A 22,978-nucleotide genomic window follows, 5' to 3' on the forward strand; every position below is an offset into this window, starting at 1 on the left:
TTCATGGCCAATATTCACTCATGAGTAAAGATGTGAAATTGCTAAAATAGTAGCAAACTAAATCCAGTAATAAATAAAAAGTCAGATTTAGCCCATAATTTCAAAGTTTGATTTCTATTAGAAACCAACAGGTACAACATACTCAAAAACATAAAGGAGAAAATGTATCTTATTTCAATACATGCAAACAAAAACAATTTTGATTAAAATCAACATTCATTTAGGTGTAAAAAAAGTAAAACTCTCAGAAAGTCATATCCAGAAGGCCTAGTAAACAGTGTACAGTACATTTTCATTAACTAAATTAAATGCTAACACAAGTATCTAATTTGCTATTGTCAGAACCATAACAAATCAAAAGCAGCCACCAATACCCACTGGACAACATGATACTCGAGTTCCTAGCAAGTGCAGAAACAGAGTAAAAGTAACTAAAATTATAAGGTCTAGGATGGAAAAAATTTTAAACTCTGTCACTACTTATAGATATTATGATTATCTACACTAACGATCCAAAATAACTTATGGGTAAATGATTATAATTCATAAAAGAGTTTAGAATGTTTTCGAAATTTGGGTCTATATTTAAAAATTATTAACCTTTCTCTATACCAGCTACAAATAGTTCAGAACTTCAATAAGATCAACAACATTCTCAATACCCATATAATGTTAGTTTTCTAGGAATAACACTGAAAATGTCTGAGAATCAAATTACAAACACACCCCTAAAGATAACAAATAAGCACCAAGAAATATAATGATATACCACGGAATGAATAATTTAATATTTGAAAAAATGTAAATTATTCCCTAATTTATCAATAGACTTAATACAATTCTAAAATTCCAATATTCTGTGTGTATCTGCATATTGTGCATAAAGTCTGACAAGTTGAATCTAAAAGTTTAAAGAAAATCCTAATGTTAAGATTGGCAGGGCTTCCCTGGTGGCGCAGTGGTTGAGAGTGTGCCTGCCGATGAAGGGGACACGGGTTCGTGCCCCGGTCTGGGAAGATCCCACATGCCATGGAGCGGCTGGGCCCGTGAGCCATGGCCGCTAAGCCTGTGTGTCCGGAGCCTGTGCTCCGCAACAGGAGAGACCACACAGTGAGAGGCCCACGTACCGCAAAAAAAAAAAAAAAAAAGAAGATTGGCAAAACATTCCCAAGAAGAAAAGCAAAGAAAGCAGAATGAACTTTACCAGATAGCAACAATTTTTATAAATATATAGTACATAAGATATTATTTCATTAGCTCTAAGTTTTTCACTCACGGAACAGAACTGAGAAACCAGAATGAGAACACACAAATATGGAAACTTTTTATAATAGAGTCAACCCTGCTGATCGGTGTGGGAAAAGATACATTTTCTAATAAATGGTGCTGTTGATTGGATATCTAAGTAGGTAAAACCTAAATAAATATTGGGCCCCTACCTCACATGATATAAAAATGAAGATGAGCTGCATTTAAGACCTAAATGTAAAAGGTAAAATTCTCAAGCTTAAAAAGACAATGTAGAACAGCAATTAAGCCTATCCTTTAAAAATTATTTGTAAATTTGACTAAAACAAAATTAAGAACTTCTACTCATTAGGCAATATATAGAGTTTTTTAAAAAAATATACAAAATGTGGGATATTTTCACCATGTACAACTGATGAAGGATATTATTCAAAAAAATTAAGAACACTCTGTGGATCAATAAGAAAAATAAAGAAATCAAAAAACTGGAAATAGAAATGAATAGTACTTTTACCTAAGAGAAGGTACAAATGGCCCATAAGCATAAATAAGAGATCAACTACATTAAAATTAGTAATATGCAAATTTATGTGACAATGAGTGATTATTTCATACCAAAAAATTGAGAAAAATGAAAAGTCAGACAGTAATATTAAGTGTTGACAGGATGCAGAGCAATGGGAATTCCATCCATTACTGATTGGAGTGAAATCAGCATATCAACTTTGAAAAACAGTTTGTCATGTACTACATAATATAACTGAAACGTGCATTCCTCAGACATGCAAATTCTATTAAATATGTACCCTAAGAAAATATTGTCTCTATCCCAGAACCATGTGCAAGAATACTTAGAGCAGCGTCATACATAACCCAAACCTGGGAACTCTCAGAATGTCTACACAAATTAAACAACAGGGCATACACCCAGAGAAAACCATAATTCAAAAAGACACATGCACCCCTATGTTCATTGCAGCACTATTTACAATAGCCAGGACATGGAAGCAACCTAAATGCCCATCGACAGACGAATGGATAAAGAAGATGTGGTACATATATACAATGGAATATCACTCAGCCATAAAAAGCAACAAAATTGGGTTATTTGTAGAGACGTTCATGGACCTAGTGACTGTCATACAGAGGGAAGTAAGTCAGAAAGAGAAAACCAAATATTGTATGCTAACGCATATTATGTGGAATCTAGAAAAATGGTACAGATGAACTGGTATGCAAGGCAGAAATAGAGACACAGATGTAGAGAACAAATGTATGGACACTAAGGGGGGAAAGTGGGGGGGTGGGGGGAGGATGGTGGTGGGGAGAAAATAATCTTTTGAAGTCTTATAATTTCCATTTTGGAGTTCACCCATTTCATTAAAGGTTATCTAATTTACTGGTAAAAATGATTTAGTTCGGGTGAAGGGAGGGGATAGAATGGTACAATGAGACCATTGTCATAATACATGTTTAAAAAACCTAGGAGTTTAAAGATTTGAGAAGTTTATATATAAAAAAAATTAAACAACAGTTACAACAAATCAACGAGAAGTGCACACACAAGAATGGATCTCAAAAATAATTTTGAATGAAAGAAGAAAGCCATACTATTTGATTCAATGTTTAGATAAAGTCCAAACATAGGCAAAATGCAACAATATTTGTTTAGACATAAGAAATTACAGAGAAAAGTAAGAGTGAATACAAATTTCAAGACTTGGAGGAGACAGAATAGTACCAATGACCCTTTCTTGGCCTGCTTATTGGGAACAGAGATGTTTATCTTATTTTGACTTTATAACTGCATGTGTGTTTATGTGTGCATATTTTATTTAGGTTATATTCTACTTATATTTTAAATATATTTTAAATATTTTTTAAAAAATGATAAATTATAGTCTGTTGCACTTTTCATGTATCTTCCAGTGAATCATATACATACTAGCATTTAAAAGTATTTTAATTGCACACAAAATTTGTACTGTAGGAAACCTGTTTTATCACCAATTTTCTTTGTAGGTCAATTTCCTTTGCCCTGAGCTCTGATGAGAAAATTAAAGGTACATTTTTCCAGGAGGCAGAAAGGGTAGTATGTAGCAGAAAAAATGTGAAGTATTGGATTTTGTGTCCAAAACTCATTGGCGCAAGCAAAGGATAGGCACATCAAATCAAGTGAAAGTAACTTAGATGGAAAAATAATTACAGTTATCATTGGTGGAGTTTATAATATGTGCAAATAATTGGCCAATTACTTTATAGTATCTTTGATCCTTATAGCAATTCTGCAAAGTAGAACATCAGACAGACAAATTGACTTGCCACTTACACAGAAAAGCTAGGATATGAACCCAGGTGTGTCTCCCTCCCATATGTTCTCTGGCCATTACTTCATTTTGCCCAAATATTATCATTTGATGTCTGATGGTGGGGTGTAACAGAGCATAAGACGACCTTTTAATTTCTCTCTACAAATTATTGGCTGTTTGACCTTGGATAATATTTCATGAATTCTTAAGAACTCATTTCTTTTTCTTTCCTATTTTCTTTTTACAAATTGGGGACTATAATACCTATCTATCAAAGTCATTGTGAAATTTAAATAAAATACATATGCAAAGCCCCTAGTACAAAACATCTATTCAATTATTATTATTACTAACTTGTGGTTAAATTATGAGAACATCTCCCCAAACTTTCAGCATCTTGTGGTTAAAAAAAGAAACAGATGGTTGGATGAATACAGGGCTGATCAAGCAAATAGAGGAAAAAGATCAGAGGACTGGAAAAGTAAGGATTCTGGTAAGGAGCTTGCCTTTGTCACTGTTCACGGAGTCATGCCAAGGTTGGAGGGATGATGTCATATGGAAGAGGCTGATGCTCTGAGGGACAGGGAACATTCTTATGACAAGCAGGAGGGTAGGGGACAGTCTTATTTGGAGGAAAGTAATGAAAGAAGAAAATGGAAGACTCTAATTAAGTCAAGCACACCTGATCCAGAGCTGAGAACATCCAAAGCCCTGAACACTATCATAACTCTCTGAATATCTCACTCCTGTCTTCCTGGGGAGAGAAGTCAGGAGAAAGGCTGGCCAGGAGAACCTCAGCCTGTGGCTACTCGTGATTCTGCTGCTGATTTGACCTGGGATGCACCATTTCCGTGTTGCTAAGATGTCTTTACCAAACCATATCTTCTCAATTTCTGTGATATCCTCACCATGACAAAAAAAACAAAAACAAAAACAAAAATAAAACAAACAAACAAAAAACCCAACAGAGCTCCTTTGGTTGAATAATAGAATATGGACTTCCTATCATCAGTGAAGGTTGTTACCTTCACTCGGTTATTACGTCTATACCCTTGCGAATCCCTGTTTCCAACAACCTAAGTCCTTCTAGGACATAATTTTTCCTGTTACTTTTCCAAGAAGTAAAATGTTTCCTCTATCCCTAGCCTAAGACTAGAATCTGCTATGCATAGACAGACCTTCTGGATCCCACTGAACTGCCTGTTAGTTTGCCCAGGTATGGCCAACTTCAGGTCCCTGGCTCTTCTGATCCACCTGCCAGCGTCTAGAACTGAGGTCCTCCTTCCATCCTTGGCCCAGCCAGTTGGATACACCACAGCCCTAATGAGCGAATCTAGCTCAAGATAACATGTGTTCCAAGTCAAGTCTCATGAATAAATCCAAGATACCCCCAGAAATGATTGAAAGACACTCTGGAAGTATAAAGCACGGCAGATTTCTAAAACTCGAATGACCTCTGTTCAGCTCATATTGTAAACGCTACGCACTATTTTTTCTCTCTCTGAAATTTGAAATTGTTTCAGTTCTGCCCAGCGTTGACCTCCAATGTCCCCATGAAACCTACCTGACTGGGTGCAGAAGAAACACTAATGAGAGATCCTATAAGTGACAAAGCAAAGCAGCACCTTGGGGTACACTGAGCTCCATACCTGAGCGCAGAGCCTCTTTCTGAATGCTCCCATGGTCATGCCAGTCCTTTCTTCTCAAACCATCTGTCCATGCATAGAATTGCCCATCTCCCAGGCCCAGTGGAAATGTCTGTGGAAAAGGAAAGTATTCAGAGCATAAAAAGGAGGTATTTCCTTTCGCATGGCAGGTAAACACAGCCAGGCACATCACAGGCAATCAAAGAACACTCGGATAAGTGATCCTCCTCAGTCTACTGAAGAGGAAGCTGTTGCTAATGACCAGATGAACACACATTTTAAAACCTTTCTCCGTTTTAAAAATAAGAGCATGTGTCGCACACAGCACCTACCATCTCCAATCTTATTTCATCCGGAGGCGTTAATAATTTAGTGTACCACCTCGTCTGAGCGTAAACGCCTAGCCGTTTTCACTTGCCACAAGTGTAAATAGTAGTAGTATTGACTGTGTATCATGGAAATACTTTTGTTTGTGATTTGTACAATTTTACCTGTTTTGATCAAGTATATTTGAATGGCCTGGTGACAATATTAGCAAGCATTTATTGAATGCTCACTGTGTACCAGGCACTAAGTTGGATACTCTGTGTACAGAAGACCCTTCGGTCTTTATCACAGTCTTCGGTTATAAACCTTCCTTTTTCTGCTCATTAATCGAAGGCCCAGAGAAGTAAAATAACTTGAATGAAACCACAGGGGCCAAGTCAGGACTTGGACCAGTTCTATTAAGACCAACATTGTGGTCCTAACAACTATTAAATACTGCCTACCACCTAGATTTCTGTCAAATTATGGTGTGTGGTTACGCTTATAGTTGAAATTATCACAAAGTCAACAACGGTAGTCACAACATATTTTATGCTTTAGTAAAATTCAATATATTCTAATGTCACCTTGAAAATTATTTCTGTGTGCATGGCTGAAGCTACTTCTCTCTTTATGGTGTTTATTTTGGTCATAAACAAAAAATGTTTTGAATGACATGTATTTTCACAATCTTAACAGTCAAGATAATGTAAAATAACTGTTTTCATATTCACATACCATTTTCCTTTTATCTGGTTCATTTTTGGAAATAAATAAAACATCAACAGAATAAAGAGAACACTTTTGAAAGTTTCAATTTAAAACAAAAGATGAATAATTTCAGTGAGGAAATTTTACGCTAAGAGCCTTTCCAAGGCAAATAAAAGGTCTTACTTCTTATTTTAAAACAGTACAACTACTGTGTTTATGAAAAAATTATCTGCCTTGGGTCCCTCTTTATAGCTTATAAAGGATCCACTTGTTTTGAAAGAATAAAAATGGACTTAATATAAAAAAATGTAGTTAAATCAGAAGAAAGCTTTTCCAGATCAGGTGACTATTATCTGTATAGTTTTTTAAAAAATTATTCATAATAGTGGTGAGTTCAGGAAAACAAGAGGAATAAACAAAGGATGATGGTGAGTTTATATAAAATATTAAGAATAAAAAGGAAAAATGTTTAAAGGAGGATGACAAGAAAGAAGAGATGGAAAAATTAACAGAAAATATAAAAATAGAAGAAAATGGAATAAAACAATTTTGGGGTTATAATAGCAATACTAAAAAACCTCATGCCTTATTTTCTGATCAATATTGCTTTTATAATTAGAAATGTTCCCAAACTCAGCTGTGAATGGGAAGTTTTAAATAACCAAATAACTTTAAAATACAAAACCCATGTTTTGTCTCAGCCATGCATTTCCAATGATCAGTGCTGAGCAATCATAGAAATCTTACAGATTTAGATAATATCAATTTATAATAAACATCACCTTCAGATTAAAATAATTTCAAAATAAACTTTGCCATGAAACCTGGGGATGTTCTTGTGTAAACTCTGAATATGCAAAGCTCTCTCTGATTACCTGTTGGTTCACAAGCCGGCCCCCTACTCCACCCCCAAACATGGAGGGCAAGGAGAGAGGAATAGAGGCAGACCCTCCGGATGGGCAGGGGGTGGGTTTAATATGCAGGGAACTTACACATGAGGCTTGTCCTGCAAGACAACTTGATCTCTGCACCCGTCTGCCTGAATCTTAAAAGCTTATAAAGAGGCCTTAACAGGTCCAGTCACTATTCAGCCCAGACGGTCTCAACAGCACTTTACTCTCAAGTCTGCATCCTTGAAACTGGTTCCCACCTTGGGAATGGATGGCAGACGTCCCTTCCAAGGACAGGGGAAGGGTGAGCAGGCTCCCATCACTCAGGTCCACCTGGCAGGTGGACCAGCTGCCATGACCTCCTGGTGACCTCCTCCAACACCCCACCCCTTGAGACAGGCTCTTACAATCTCACACGACCTCACTTTTGCAGTGTGCCCTGAGCGGGTCTGCAAGGGGTCTTGTGAGCCTGGAGGTGGCTCCAGGCAGCCATCTGACTGCGCTGCAGGCAGAGACCTCGGCAGCAATACAGGTACAGGCAAGAGAAGACACAGATCGAGATGATTCTCAAAACCATAACAATTTGTTTCCACCAAGAGCCCTGTGGTTCGAACCGCTGGTTTATGAAGTCCTCTAGGCTGGGGTCTGATCACGCAGGACTTCACTCGTGTCCTCCTGTGACTGAGTGAAGGTGATACATCAGCAGACTCATCGGGTGTGAACACACAGCACTGTCTGGATGATTCTTCCTTGTGAGGCAGGGACAATGTCCGAGGCCATCCTGTCCGGGAGGACAGCCCTCCTCGTTAGACGCACTTCAGTGTTCAGTAAAGACAGCCTTGTTGGCTTCATTCAAGGCTTCCTAGGGGACTGCAGTCAGGGCTTCTGTGTGAGCTATGATGTCCTGCAGGCCGACGGGGGGACAAAGATGGCAGCCGAAGGGCGGTTCCAGTGGGAAACAGAGCGTGGCCTCCGGCTGTTTAGGAACTTGACCTGGCTGTGCATACCACACACACTGGACAGGGGAGGCGCACTGTTAGCCTTGAGAAGATAGACTGGGGGCCAGAGATGCCAGGCCAGGGCCCCAACTTCTGCCCTCACTCAAGGGCGCACCTTCCACCCCAGGTGTGGTGCGTTCCCACTGTCCCAACTGGCAGCAGGACCATGGGGTCCCAGTGGAGGCTGAGTGGTTCCCCCTCACCCAGGGGTGCGAGGTAACCCACCCATCCCTGTGGGATATCCCATCGCAAATCCCAGTAGCTGCACCTGTCCCAGGTGTGATGGGGCTTGGTGTTCTCAGCCCACAGCAGGCTGACCCCCAGTGTTTCCACCATTTCTGTACCTTTACAGTCTTGGGTGCTTCGGCAGGGGTCCCCAGTCTGGCATATGGGGTACCAGGCCCCACTGATTGATTACTCAAATGTATCAAAGCCGAAGTGGTAACTTAGTCCCCCTGGCTATGCTGTTTTACTTGTTAGTAAGTTAATCTGCTGCTTTGATGTTCCATTTTTTCCTTTCTAGCAATCCTGCTGCTTGTGAGTTACAGGAGAGATGGAACCTCCATCCGATACCATGTTATTTTACCCAGTCTTGCACATCATGACCTTTGAACATGACCCCTGATCGCTATCCGACAATGGCATCCATACAGGGCATTCAGTTTCTCTAACTGCCTAATGGGTGAAAAAAAACTGCCTGGTTTGAGTGGAAAAAGGGAACGTTTGGGTTAAGCCAGACACAGCGTCCTCACAAGCTGAGACGTATTCAGAATATCCTCACTTGGACGGAGGGGACCAATACGATCAACTTGCCAACCCCTCAACTGTTGGGGACTCCTCCGCTGGACGACCCCAGACTCCTTTGGCAGTCGCCCTGGGGTTGTTTAGAACACACAAGACACGCTACTACTGCATGAACCAGTCACTGTATTTCAAGGGCAACTCGGCATCCTTGGGGACTGCCCAGGAAGGGGTGCATGGGGACAAGTATAGTCACTGAGCGGCCCCTCTTTCTGTGCACTCCATCTGATGCATCTCCTGAAGGATCAGTTTTTAGGGCTCATACTGAGCTGGACCATTGTCTCCTGATGGCCTAGTGGGTCAGTACCTCACAGACCAGGATGGGGAAGACAGTGCCGACTGCCTCAGGCTCTTGCTGGTGAACATAAAAGTCTTTCTGCACATATGAGCCCCCAAGGGCTTATTCATGATCATCCACCCCTAGGCTTCCCCTTGTCTACACCATCAGGTCAAGCCCTAGAGAACAGCCCAGCTGTCGGGGCCAAGGGTTAACGGCCAGGGCTCAGGGGTGATGACCAGCTCAGCAGGTCTGAGTCTAGCCCAGCGGCTGCTGCAGTCCCTTCCAGTTTCCACCTAGATGGTGTCCTTGTTGGGCTGAAGAGCAACTGAAGCCCCTGCGGTTGGGGTGCCCCGACTAGACCCATCTGTATGCCAGGCTTCAGCGGAAATTTCCCCATGTCCTCTCTACAGGCTGCAGGGACCGCCACAAAAATAGGGGAGGGGGTGTTGGGAGGATCTACAGGCTCTACGGGGCCTAAGAGCACCCGCATTTCTAGAGACAGTGGACAGGCAGACAGGGGCTTCTCTGCTGCAGACAGGCTGCCACTTCGTCACCCTGGGACTTTGCGGGGATCCATGGAACGTCTTCTCAACCCACCCCTTGATGGGCAGGGAAGCTACTACAACATGCTGTTTCTTCCTGGGATGCTCCACCTGGAGAAGCGTGAGGTAGACTGCCAGGGTCTTTTGCTCTCTGCAGGGCTACTTGGCTTCTGCCCCCTTCCAGAACTGGGACCAAAATCCCAGGGGAACTCTCTGCTCCTGTTGTTCCTGCTACAGGATCCTACCCATACTTCCGGGAGTCACAGATCCATCCAACTCAAATGGCAGCCCCGCTTGGGAGATGCCCGGAGCTTTAATCTGCTTCCCTGGTATTCTGGCTTCTCAACGGCCGCTTGCTGCCCTGATCCACAGTTCCACACAGGCCTTTCTTTACCAGGTAGTAAAACGGATGCATACACTATGCCAGGTGGGGAATAAAAGCCCTCCCCAAGGCCCTACAAAGGCTGGCACCTCTTCCAGGGGTCAGATAGGTTGCACCTTCTCAAACACAGCTGCTGAGACAATGCATGTCTTACCCGAACAAGCAATTCCCAAACCGTCACTGCAGTGCCTTGAATTGTCTGTGGCTTCACTGCCCAGCCCCTCCCTCACAGGTGTTCTGGCAAAGTCTGCAGTGCCCTGAAGCAGAGGCTAGTCTTCACGTGTTAACACTGTATCATCAGTGTGTCGGGCCCATTTTACAGATGTGGGAAGGAAACAGGGACAGGTCTCGGGCTCCCGTCCCACTGTAAGCAGCTCTTGGTAGGAAACCGCCCTCAGCAGGAAGCCCCTTTCCTTGTCACTTTAGCAGAGCTGTATTGTGACTAACTTTTCACCAGGCACCCCACGCTCTACTCATCTCCAGCCCAGGCGCACTTTTCAAGTCTTTTGATCACGCAATACTTTTGATCTACAGAAAGAACGTACAAGTGTAGGCAAAGACGTGGAAATGAAGAATCAGTAATTAACAGGTGACTAGATCTCTTCCCTAGCATCTCCTCCCATAAGGTCGCAAACAAACTGCGGGCGCAAGAGAACATCTAGAGGAAGATGACGAGTCCACGAGCCTGCACACAGTGGGGGACGGCGGTGACCCTGACCCTCCATCTCAGTGATTAACTGAGATGACTCCCTCCTTCCCTTTAAAACTTCCACGGCGAGCAGAATCTCAGAGGTGTTTTGGGGGGACACAGAGTTCACCACCTCCCCAGACTGTCGGCACTCTGATTAAAGACAACTTTCCCTTCTAGGAACATCTGTGAGTTTGATTTTGTAAGCGGCGAGCAGTGGGACCCTATTCAACAACACCACGACTTGCAAGGGCTGTGCAGCAGCTTCCGGGCACCACTGGAAAGTTCCACTGCTGTCCCTCCCACGTGAAGGCAAACTGATCGCTTGACTCTGGCCAGGGGTGGACTGAAGAAAGCATTTGCTAAGTCCAGCTCAGCATGGTGCACTCCTAGGACCATGGCCAAGGCATCTTAGAGGGAGGCATTGATGCGGACCGCCTTGCTCATTTCTCCTAACGCAGCGTCATCCGCCAGGAGCCATCTGGCTTTTTTACTGGCCTTACGGGGCTGTAGAAAGCACTACGGCCCGGGAGTGTGATACCCGCTCTGTGCAGTTCTTAGATAGTTTCTCCTATTTCCTTAGGCTCCCGGGCAGTTAATTTGGTTGGACAGGCTTCAAAGGAGCGGTAGACTTACTGGCTCGCAGCCGGTGCTTCCCCTCAGCACTGATGTGATTACTGTAACCTGAGGCCAATTTCACCATTAAGGGTTTGCAGAGTTTGAGCTCCTAGGAGATCAGCACCCAGTTTGTCCTTTGGTATCGGAGAGATTAAAACTTTGTCATCTCGTGGTGGAGAACGCCCGCTTTGCACGGTCAAAGGGACCTTCCTACCTTCCTGACGTAACTGTCCTCTTTAGGCATCAACTGTGCAGTAAGTAACAGAGCACATTCAGTTCCGGCAGCAACCAGAGCCGTCGCCTGTTGTTTATTTCTGGGGACCAATGACTAGAGAGCTCAACGTGAGGCCTCTGATCACCCCGCGATGGCCCTCAGCTGGAGGCGATCTCGGCCCTCGTCCTATACCGGGGGTGTGGCAGGCACGGACCCCGAACAGGGCGGTATCCCCGAGGCCTCTGCTGGAGCAGGTGGGCCGTCAGGGATGAGAGGGGCGGTGCGGCAAGTCTGAACTGCTGCTCAGGTTTTAAATGTTTCCACAGGCTGGTCTATCTTGTCAGGTGGGCCCCAGGCCGCACTGAGGTCAAACCACCTTTGCTTCTGGGTTACTGTCACTGTTGGAATAGCCTGTGGCGTTTCAAGCTCTCCCTGTCTCTCTCGGGTCTTTCCCACAGCCTGCACCCATTCGCAGGATTTGCCCGTTTCCCCCAGATTAGCAATGGACTATCCAGCATCGTAAGTGACGTGCCTCACAGCTGAGTTCAGAGTGGACCTCTCGTCCCACAGCCGGTGCTGGGGCGGGCGGGAGTGTCTCGGCTTTCACTCCTGCAGTAAATGGGGCAGCCTTCCAAGACCGGGGGTAGTTGGCCTGTTTCATTTCCAACTACCTAAGAATCCGCTGCACCTCCTCTCTAGATTTCCAGGGTCCCAAGCCTCCCAACAGCTAGAATAAACCAACCTATAAGCACCTGGAACCCCCAGCGCCATGCAGGTGCCGCTGGAGGGCAGGGGTGTGGGTGTGTGTGTATGTATGTATGTATGTATTGGGGGGGGCGGCGGTAATGCTCATTTCCTCTGCCCGCCCCATCCCATAGCCACACTAACCTCTCCCGGATCCTTTCTCTGGCCTTTTGCTGGAACTCGGAAGCTGCATCCATCATCTCGGCGGTGGTACATTCTCCCCTCAGGAACGTTTCCTGAGCTGGGGGCTGCCCTTGATGTGCTTTTGCTGGCCTTCGTATGAGGGGTGGAGGGCAAGGGGCTTTCATCCGTTCCACCGTCAACCACCACAGTGTCCTCGTCTTCATGCTCATCAACTTCCCAGGGGTCCCACGTCTCGGCGTCCCAACCAGGATGTCACAAGCGCTGGATCTTCATCCGCCGGCTTGCAGCCTCGTTTTGCAAACAGCCGACTGCAGTCCCCAGCCCAGCATCGCTCCCGCTCGCCTGCGGCCAGCAGAGCAGGGGACTCCGCGCCTCCTCCTGGGGCCTCGGCCCTCCTTTCAGCCTCTAGTCGGCATCTGTGGAGCAGAGGGCAGCCCACTGAGGGGACCATTTCTCTCCCGTCTGGGACGCTGGGCCCTACAGCACTTCAGACGGCTGCCTTGGACCAGCTGGCGTCTTCAGGGCGTCCACAGCATCCAACACTTAGGACACCCCTCCTCCCACAGAGGGGACGGCCAACTCGGGGTCTCCCCTGTGGGCGTCTCTTTCTCAAGGCCCGCTCCTTGGAGGGCTCCCCAGTTGTTAGTGCACAAGCCAGCGCCCTACACAGACAGCAAGGAGAGACCCACCGAGGAGGAGGCAAGCCCTCCAGGTGGGCGCGGGCGCGTGTAACAAACAGAGAACCTACACAGCAGGCTTATCCCGAGCGGCCCCGAAACAAGCCGCCCTCCGCACTCGCCCGCCCGCGGAGGCTCAGAAGGTCACCTAGAGGCCTGAAGGGGCTCGGGCAGTCTCCCATCAGGCGGTCCCCACGCCGCTTTGCTCTCTGAAGGCGGCGTTCCTGAAAAAGCGCCCGCTGGGGAGAGAAGGCAGGGCTTGCGTTCCCGGATGCGGAAGGGGCGGAGCCTCTGGTTGCCACGTCCAAGCCTGGGGTTAACCAGAGGTCACGACCTCTCCCCGCCCTCCTCCAACATTACCAGGCACATTCTATTTCCCTCGCTTTGATCTAGGTAATGCTGAGAATCCGTAGCAGCTGGTAACACAAGCGCAGATTGACTGCAGGAGTTAATCTCCGCTTTCTCCAGAAACCCCATGAAAATGGCAGTGACGCACCAGAGGAATCAGGAAAGCAGACAGTGGAACTGACATGATCTTCTTGTAAATGGCTGAGAGTTACTGGGAGGGAAGTGTATGTTGTTCTTTGTTTTTGTTTTGCCAGTGAACTTCTAAAATGTGTGAAATTGGAGGCATCAGGTGTTTCTGAGGGCGAGGTTATAGGTGAAAACAATAAGATTGACATCGTTGCACAGGGTTGTTAGATGCTCCTGGGTTCCCTCCCCCGTCCCAACAACGAGGTGATTTCTGAGCCCCACCCACCAGGCTACCCCCCCGTAGAGGGTTGGAGTTTGAATGAGACAAGCATGTTTTCATGCTACGAAACACAGCTGACAGGAGGATGCCACCGTGTAATGAAAACCAGTGTTCCACGTGAGTCTATACACTAAGTGTTGTTAACCACAGCTCACCAGCTCCCAGAAATCTGCCAGCCTGCCTCACACCTGTTAGACAAGAGAAGCTAAATCCCTACAGGGGGCAGGACACGAATAAAGACGCAGATGTAGAGAATGGACTTGAGGACACGGGGAGGGGGAAGGGTAAGCTGGGACGAAGTGAGAGTGGCATGGACATATACACACTACCAAATGTAAAATGGATGGCTAGGGGCTTCCCCAGTGGCGCAGTGGTTGAGAGTCCGCCTGCCGATGCAGGGGACATGGGTTCGTGCCCTGGTCTGGGAGGATCCCACATGCCGCGGAGCGGCTGGGCCTGTGAGCCATGGCCGCTGGGCCTGTGGGTCCGGAGCCTGTGCTCCGCAACGGGAGAGGCCACAACAGTGAGAGGCCCGCGTACCGCAAAAAAAAAAAAAAAAAGGATGGCTAGTGGGAAACAGCCGCATAGCACAGGGAGATCAGCTCAGTGCTCCGTGACCAGCTAGAGGGGTGGGATAGGGAGGGTGGGAGGGAGACGCAAGAGGGAGGGGATATGGGGATATATATATATGTATAGCTGATTCACTTTGTTATACAGCAGAAACTAACACACCATTGTAAAGCAATTATACTCCAATAAAGATGTTTAAAAAAAAAATGCCTACAGGAGAATTGAGTCAAAAGCAAGGAACAGGTAGGGGATCCTCAGTAACTACACTGGGACGTGTTCCCAACACACAGAGCATCGTAGTAGCATTTTCACCCCTCCACGTACAACTGAGAACAGGCAGCCAAGGATCGCCAGGCATTTGAGAGAACTTTTAACATAAAATCGGCGGCCGACATAAACAAAAGCTGTAATAAACTTGAAGGAAACTGAGGCAATGTAAGGCTCAGAAGAAAACGTCTGCCCCAAAATCTAAATTTAATTTCCTCAAAGAGCTTTAAGAAAAGGTTCTCTATAAAAAGAGAAATTTTAAAAAGAGAAGTATTTAGGGACTAAGGAAGAGCTCTTGGAAAGTGAAAATGAGATAGCAGGACAGAGTATTTTAGAGGCAATTGGAAAATGATGGTCAAAGGAACGCTACTAAGAAATTTAAAATAAAAGAAAAAGGAGGAGGGAAAGGAGGAGAGGGAGGGGGAGGAAGGGGAAAAAAACAAGAGAGTCAGAGGCATAAAAATATAAGTTGAGGGGCTTCCCTGGTGGCGCAGTGGTTAAGAATCTCCCTGCCAATGCCGGGGACATAGGTTTGAGCCCTGGTCCAGGAAGATCCCACATGCCACGGAGCAACTAAGCCCGTGCACCACAACTACTGAGCTGGCGTGCCACAACTACTGAAGCCCACGCACCTAGAGCCCGTGCTCTGCAACAAGAGAAGCCACCGCACTGAGAAGCCTGCGCACCACAACAAAGAGTAGCCCCCGCTCGCCGCAACTAGAGAAAGCCCACGCGCAGCAACGAAGACCCAACACAGCCAAAAATAAATAAATAAGTAAATAAATTTATTTTTAAAAAAAGAGTATTTAAATATATATATATAAGTTGAAGAGAGGTAGCAAAATAGCAGCAAGCCTAGAGCTGCTCCAGTCCTGAATGTACAAGCGGGGTGGAAAGCAGATCCAGAAAGGTTGTCTTTGTGGGGGAAAAAAAAGTGAACAGAAAAAACAAACTTACTCTTTGCCTATTTTTTAAACATATTAAAAGGAGAGTTACAGTTCTTCCAAAGAGGTTGGGATGAATTAATGATGCATATATAAAAATCTAAGCAAATGAGAAATGGGTCAATTAATAAGGCTAGAGGTTAAGAAAAAACAATGTACAAGCAGGAAAGTGTTATTATAGCACACTACTTGATTTAGGTATGAATATTCTTACCTAAATATTAGTTTAACTAAAATTGATGCTATAACTATACTGGAAGTTGAGGGAAAGGGTGGAAAAAGTTAAAAATACATCTTATATAATAGAACAATAGATAAAATCAAAATAAAAAAACAAAGAACAGCAATATACACATGCTATCTACAAATACGGAAGCATATAATAGAATAAAGATAAAAAATTGATGTGGTTGCCCCTGGGTATCAGAAATTTCAAGTAGAGAGAAGTGGTCCAGGACATTTCTGGTTATCATTATGGGCTTTATATTATGACTACATTTTAAAAATATTTTCAAATATTACAAAATATTTTCAAATATTTCAAATATTATAAATTTATTTATATAAATAAATCTCAAATAAAATTTCTTAGACGTTCCTGGCAGTTATTGCTCCTGCAAGGTGTGTCGGCATCATGAGGATATTTCCTGATGTTAGAGGGTTCAGGTTAAAGCAGATCATCTGGAACTGCTTTAATTACGGCTATCTGAGGATTGGCCCCACTCATGTCTCTTCTTATCTATATCTGTGTTACTCACACCAGCAAATCAGCATCACCTGGGAACTTGTTAGAAATACAATCCCCTGCTCCCAATTCATGCCTGTTAAATCAGAAACTTTCAGAGAGACAGAGAAGTCTGTTTTAATAAGTTCTCCAAGTGATTTTGAGGGCAACTAATCCATATGAATAGGAAGAAACACAATTATCACATTAGGTAAAGATGTCATAAGTCTTAGCAATTTTTTTTTCTATCTATCTCCTCTTGTAAGGGAAACAAAAGCAAACATAAAGAAATGACCCTAATTAAACTTAAAAACTTTTTCACAGCCAAAGGAACCATCTACACAATGAAACGGCAAACTACCAAATAGGAGAAGATATTTGCAAATGATGTGACTGATAAGGTTTAATAACCAAAGCATATAAATAGCTCATATGACTCAACATTAAAAACAACTGATTAAAAAATGGGCAGAAGACCTGAATAAACCTTTTGCAAAGGAGACATACAGACAGCCAACATGAAAAGATGCTTAACATTGCTAATTATCAGAGAAATGCAAATCAAAACCACAATGAGCTATCACCTCACACCTGTTAGAATGGCTATTATCAAAAAAGACACATAAAAATGTTGGCTAGGAGGTGGAGAAAAGGGAATCCTAGGACACCATTGGTAGGAATGTAAATTGGTGCAGCCACTATGGAAAACAGTATGGAGGTTTCTCACAAAATTAAAACTAGAACTACCATATAATTCAGCAATCCAGTCCTGGGTATATATCTGAAGAAAATGAAAACAGTAATTCAGAAAGGTATATGCACCCCCAGGCTCATAGCAGCATTATTTACAATAGCCAAGAAATGGATGCAACCTAAGTGTCTATCAACAGATAAAGGGATAAAGAAGATATGATATAGATATACAGTGGAATATTGGTCAGCCATAAAAAAGAAAGAAATTTTGCCATTTTCAGGAACATGAATGGACCTGGAGGGTATTATGCTTAGTGAAATAAGACAGAGAAATACAAATAATGTATGATATTACTTATATGTGGAATCTGAAAAATAAAGCAAATGAATAAATATAGCAAAACAGAAACAGACTCATAGATACAGAGAACAAATGTAGTGGCTACTACTGGGGGTGGTGGGGGGAGGGGCAATAACAGGATAGGGGATTAAGAGGTACAGACTACTAGGTATAAAATAAGCATGATACAAGAATGTAATGTGCAGCACAGGAGATATAGCCAACATTTTATAATATCTTTAAATTGAGTATAATCTATAAAAATATCAAATCACTGTTGTTCACCTGAAACTAATATAACATTGTAATCAACTATCGTTAAAACCTAAAAAAAAACATGCAAGACTCATTCACAAAACACATGTCACGATCTAAGGTAGAAGGTTTTAATTAATAAATTTATTTTTTTGATGGCCGATGACCACTATAGAGGTTAGATGTGTTTGCATCCTTTTCACCTGCCAGAAAGGTGGGTGAATAAACCTAAATCTATTCCAGACCATTTGTATATAACTACCTTGGTTCTGAAAGCTTAATCACCAGTAAGTGACCCAGCAGTGTTCTGGTCTTTCCTTTCAGGTGCACCATCTCCACTGCCAGATCCACTGGCTTCTCTGCTGGGTGATACCCTATGTCCTCTGTACAATTACAGCAGTAGAGATCCATTATCTACGACCTTGTAAACAAATAGAGTACTGTACCTCCAGAAGACATATTTCAGACCCCTCACTAGATCGGCCACTTATTTGTGAGCATCCTTTTTCACTCTGTGGACTTTTTTTTCATTGTAATGTTTCTACAAATAATTAACTTGAAAAGAATAGCAGGGATTGAAGAGAGAATCTATTAAGTAGAAACCACATGTAATCATTAGAGCTGAATCCAGGAGCCCATCAAAAAATAATATACTCGAGAATGGGTCATGAGAAGAAGTTTCCAAAGGTAAAACATTACTCATAGACAGTGTGTTTATCAGAAGTAGCAAACTCAAATATCTTCTGGGGTCACAGATGTGACACAAATGGGTGAGAAACTAGGATGTACCTCTCTAGGAAATGATAGGCTTTGGGCTACCTGACCACTGTACTTAACTTTTATATAATCTCAAAATACCTCTCAGGGGCTGTCTGTCTAAAAACCCTGGGTGAATAAAATAACTTGCCTCTGGCCTCTAAATTAGAGCAGTTTCATTTATGATAACTACAGATGGTGATACCATTGAAAAGACACATTTGTGAATCTTTACGAAGAAAAGATTGCCTGTATTCTAAAACCTATCTTAGGTTTTATAAATCAACGACCAATGGACTTTTATTCTCACAATTAACCATATACTTACCACTAGTCCTGTTCTTTAGAAGACAACATGACATAGTGGAAATGCTCTGGATCCAAGGCCAGAAGACATAAATTAGGGTTTCAAACCATATACAAGAAATCTACATTTCCTCTAGGTCTCTCAGCTAACTCCTATATGAAATTAGGGTAAAAAAATAATACCCACCTCACCGACTTCACAAGGATTTTTGAGTAGTAAATTGGATAAGGTATGTGAAAGCCCTTGGCTTATCATAAAGTGTTATATAAATGGCAGTTGTTTTCACAATCTCTCCTATTTTTAAAGATACGTGAGTTATTCCCAATGCCCTTGAAAGGTTATAACATAGTTGAAGACACAAAACTTATAAACAGTAAGCAAACGATAAATTATGTGGGCAGAGTCTATTACAGTAAATGTTAATAGAATATAGTGGTGGGTGTGAATTCTTACACTGGATGTGATTAAGTTTCTTATATATTATCGCCACATGGGAGATGTTCTAAGCAAACAGACACAACTGAAAAAGTATATAATATAATGGATGACATGGCTGGGAATAATGACATAACTGACATTTATTCTTATATAAATCAATTGTCGTAAGAGTAGGATGATGAACTCAAGTTCAGAAACGTTAAGGTCACATAATTAATAAAGTCTTCAAGGTCACATAACTAAGAAGTGGCATATCAAGCCTGTCTGCCTTTAAATCTTATGGATTACTAAAAATAAATATGTAGACTTCTCATGATTCTCTCATTATCTCATTATCCATTTATTCAAACTTCATTATATAAAGTCATTTATAAAATATTAGAATACTTGCAGAAGAATGAAATTAGAACATTTTCTCACACCATATACAAAAGTGGACTCAAAATGGATGAAAGACCTAAATGTAAGACCTGAAACAATAAAAATCCTAAAAGAGAAGATAGGCAGAAGACACTTTGACATAAATGGTAGCAATATTTTTCTGGATCTGTCTCCTTAAAACAAAGGAAATAAAACCAAAATAAACAAATCGGACCTAATTAAACTTAAAAGCTTTTGCACAGCAAAGGTAACCATCGACAAAATGAAAAGACAACCTAAGGAATGGGAGGAAATAGACCAGCAAGGGTTTATATTCAAAATGTATAAATAACACATACAATTCAATATTAAAAAAAACCCCAAAACCCAGTCAAAAAATGAGAAGACCTGAACAGACATTTTTCCAAGGAAGACCTACAGATGACCAACAGACACATGAAAAGATGCTCAACATCGATAATTTTCAGAGAAATGCCAATCAAAACAACAGTGAGAAATCACACCTATCAGAATGGCTATCATCAAAACGTCTACAAATAACAAATGTTGGTGAAGATGTGAAGAAAAAGGGACTATTGTATGTTGTTGGTGGGAAGTAAATTGGTGCAGTTATTGTGGAAAACAATACGGAGGTTCCTCAAAAAACTAAAAATAGAACTACCATATGATCCAGCAATTCCACTCCTGGGCATATAACGGGAAAAAACAAAAACACTAATTCAAAAAGATACATGAACCCAATGTTCATAGCTGCATTATTTACAATTGCCAAGAAATGGAAGCAACCCAAATGTCTATCAACAGATGAATGGATAAAGAAGATGTAGTACATATATACAACAGGATATTACTCAGCCATAAAAAGAACTGCTTGCAGCAACATGGATGGACCTAGAGAATATTATGCTTAGTGAAATACGTCAGACAGAGAAAGACAAATACTGTATGATCTCCCTTATGTGTAGATTGTAAAAAAATAATACAAAGGAATGTATATGCAAAACAGACCCAGACATTGAAAAGAAACTAGCAGTTGCCAGTTGGGAGATGGAAGGGGGGAGAGACAAGATAGGGGTAGGGGATTAAGAGATACAAACTATTATGTATAAAATAGATAAGCAACAATAATATATTGTACAAAACAGGGAATTATAGCCATTATCTTCTAATAACTTTTAATGGAGTAGAACCTGTAAAAATACTGAATCACAATGCTGTACACCTGAAAGTAATATAATATTGTAAATCAACTACACTTCAATTAAAAAAATGTTAGGAAATAAAACTAGAGAGATAGGTAAAGCCAAAAAATGTCACACCCAGGACTTTAGACTCTTTGCAATGAGCAGTAAGGAGTCATTAGTGACTCTCAAACTGAAGCACAAAAAAGTCACGTGATACAGAAATTACTTTTGTTGTTGTTCTAACATCCTTTTCCTTCCTAGGTTTCAACCCAACTACGGAGCATGCAATGAGCCGAACCTACAGAGAGGTTCGGCATGTTTATATACCCACAAAACGTATTGATAAGTTAATGTCAGAATACAAAATCATTTTTTTTAGTAGATAGAACTGTCTTGTTCTTTCCATTCTGTATAAATGTTCAGATGTGACATTGTTAACACAACTCCAAGAAACAAACAAAATAAAATAAAAATAAGCCTGAGTTAAGTGTTGAGTCCTGAAACTTTGGGTCTACCCTCTAGACTTTGTAAACATGGTGTAGGAAGTTAAGAACTAAAACTGTATGAAGCAGGCAGGAGGGTGTACAAAGGATTTCCCCTCTAATTTTTAGATCTTAAAATCTGGGTTGCTATATAAAATATCTTGATTTTAAAACTGAAAACAAATTCAAAAATTGATCAAACATGTTCTGCAGGATCACGCCTTTGGGATATGAGGGCTGCAGTCACCATGCCTAAACCAGTGGCCAGGCTTATGCCACACTCTTGATCAAGTCCTGACTCAGCCTCACCCACACACTGACAGCAGGGTCTTTAATCGGGTGTAAATGTGACTGAGATTACCAACGTCCTGAACGTATAAATTTATCCTCTGTATTGCCATTCATACCTCAACTCCTGAGAGCACAGAATGATTTTTCATGTATCGTTTGAATGAAACTATCGCTGCAAGGTGTTATCTCTACAAGGCGCCTGTGTAGATCCTCATAACTAGTTAAAGACAAACACTGAGGCAAGATTGGTGAGATCTGCAAAAGTGAAAAGTCAGAAGAAGAGTCAGTTCTGGTACGTGGTAACTAAACAGTGCTCTGGTTTTTATTTTAGCAGAAAAAAACCAAAACAATTGGTGCTCAGCATCGCCGATACTTTCTTCCTCATGACCAACAGTTACACTGACCACACAACTTGCTGGATGAAATTCTGTCATATTGTAATGGTTCCTTTTATTATACACATTTCTGTGTGGGATTTATTTGCAAAAAAAGGATGCTATCATACTCATATATATGTATATACATATATATATGTATATATATATATATATATATATTTTTTTTGCGGTACGCAGGCCTCTCACTGTTGTGGCCTCTCCCGTTGCAGAGCACAGGATCCGGACACGCAGGCTCAGCGGCCATGGCTCACGGGCCCAGCCGCTCCGCAGCACGTGGGATCCTCCCGGACCGGGGCACGAACCGGCGTCCCCTGCATCGGCAGGCGGACTCCCAACCACTGCGCCACCAGGGAAGCCCCATACTCATCTTTGAATAATACGACCATTTTACTTTAGATGACTGTATTCATGTAGTACAAGGACCGCCCAATTTAAGAGTTCTACTGACAGCTCTTGCTTACTGCTCCCATCTCTCTGAAACTATTTCTTGATGAATCTTTATTCCTTGGTCATTAGAAAGATTTAAACATCAGTTGTTTGAACAGACAAAAGTCATAGGACCCTCATTGTATGAATTCTTGGGATATTTGTGAAGAAATTTTGTGAAGAATTTTTGAAGATGCCTCCCTGTCTGGGTAGCTGAAACAGAAAGAAAAACAACTGTTGTTTAACTCTTTTTCTATATTGTTAATTTGTAAATTTCATTAAGATTATAGCCTGAACTCATTGTCAGTAAACAAAAGCTTCTGTCAGTAACCAGCGCAATCAGTAGCAAACTATTTCCCTGTGAATAAAGGACACATCCTTAGGAGAGGGTTTCTAATTAAAGAAAATGGACCGAAGGTGCCTGGTAAAAGCCTCCGTGATATCAAACAGGGTAAGGAGCTCAGCAGTAGCCATAATCCAGCTGACAGACTCTATTTCTGTTTAAGTGTGTAATGCAGGATAGTTGTGTTACTGACCCTCAAAATTACCCTAATTTTTACTTTTTTCCAT

General features: G+C 42.3%; 1 protein-coding gene across 1 annotated transcript in view; it reads right to left on the reverse strand.

The window, feature by feature from the left end:
- Positions 1-22,978, reverse strand: part of GALNTL6 (polypeptide N-acetylgalactosaminyltransferase like 6) — a gene marked incomplete at both ends in the record, with an annotated part of 1,095,032 nt that overhangs the window by 730,887 nt on the left and 341,167 nt on the right. The window contains one exon of the mRNA XM_082625207.1: positions 5,207-5,315. Within this exon, the coding sequence (XP_082481333.1) occupies positions 5,207-5,315 (109 nt within the window). The remainder of the gene's footprint in view (positions 1-5,206; positions 5,316-22,978) is intronic.

Source organism: Mesoplodon mirus (genome assembly GCF_964341445.2).
Source record: "Mesoplodon mirus genome assembly, chromosome: 1".
Taxonomy (NCBI): Eukaryota; Metazoa; Chordata; class Mammalia; order Artiodactyla; family Ziphiidae; genus Mesoplodon; species Mesoplodon mirus.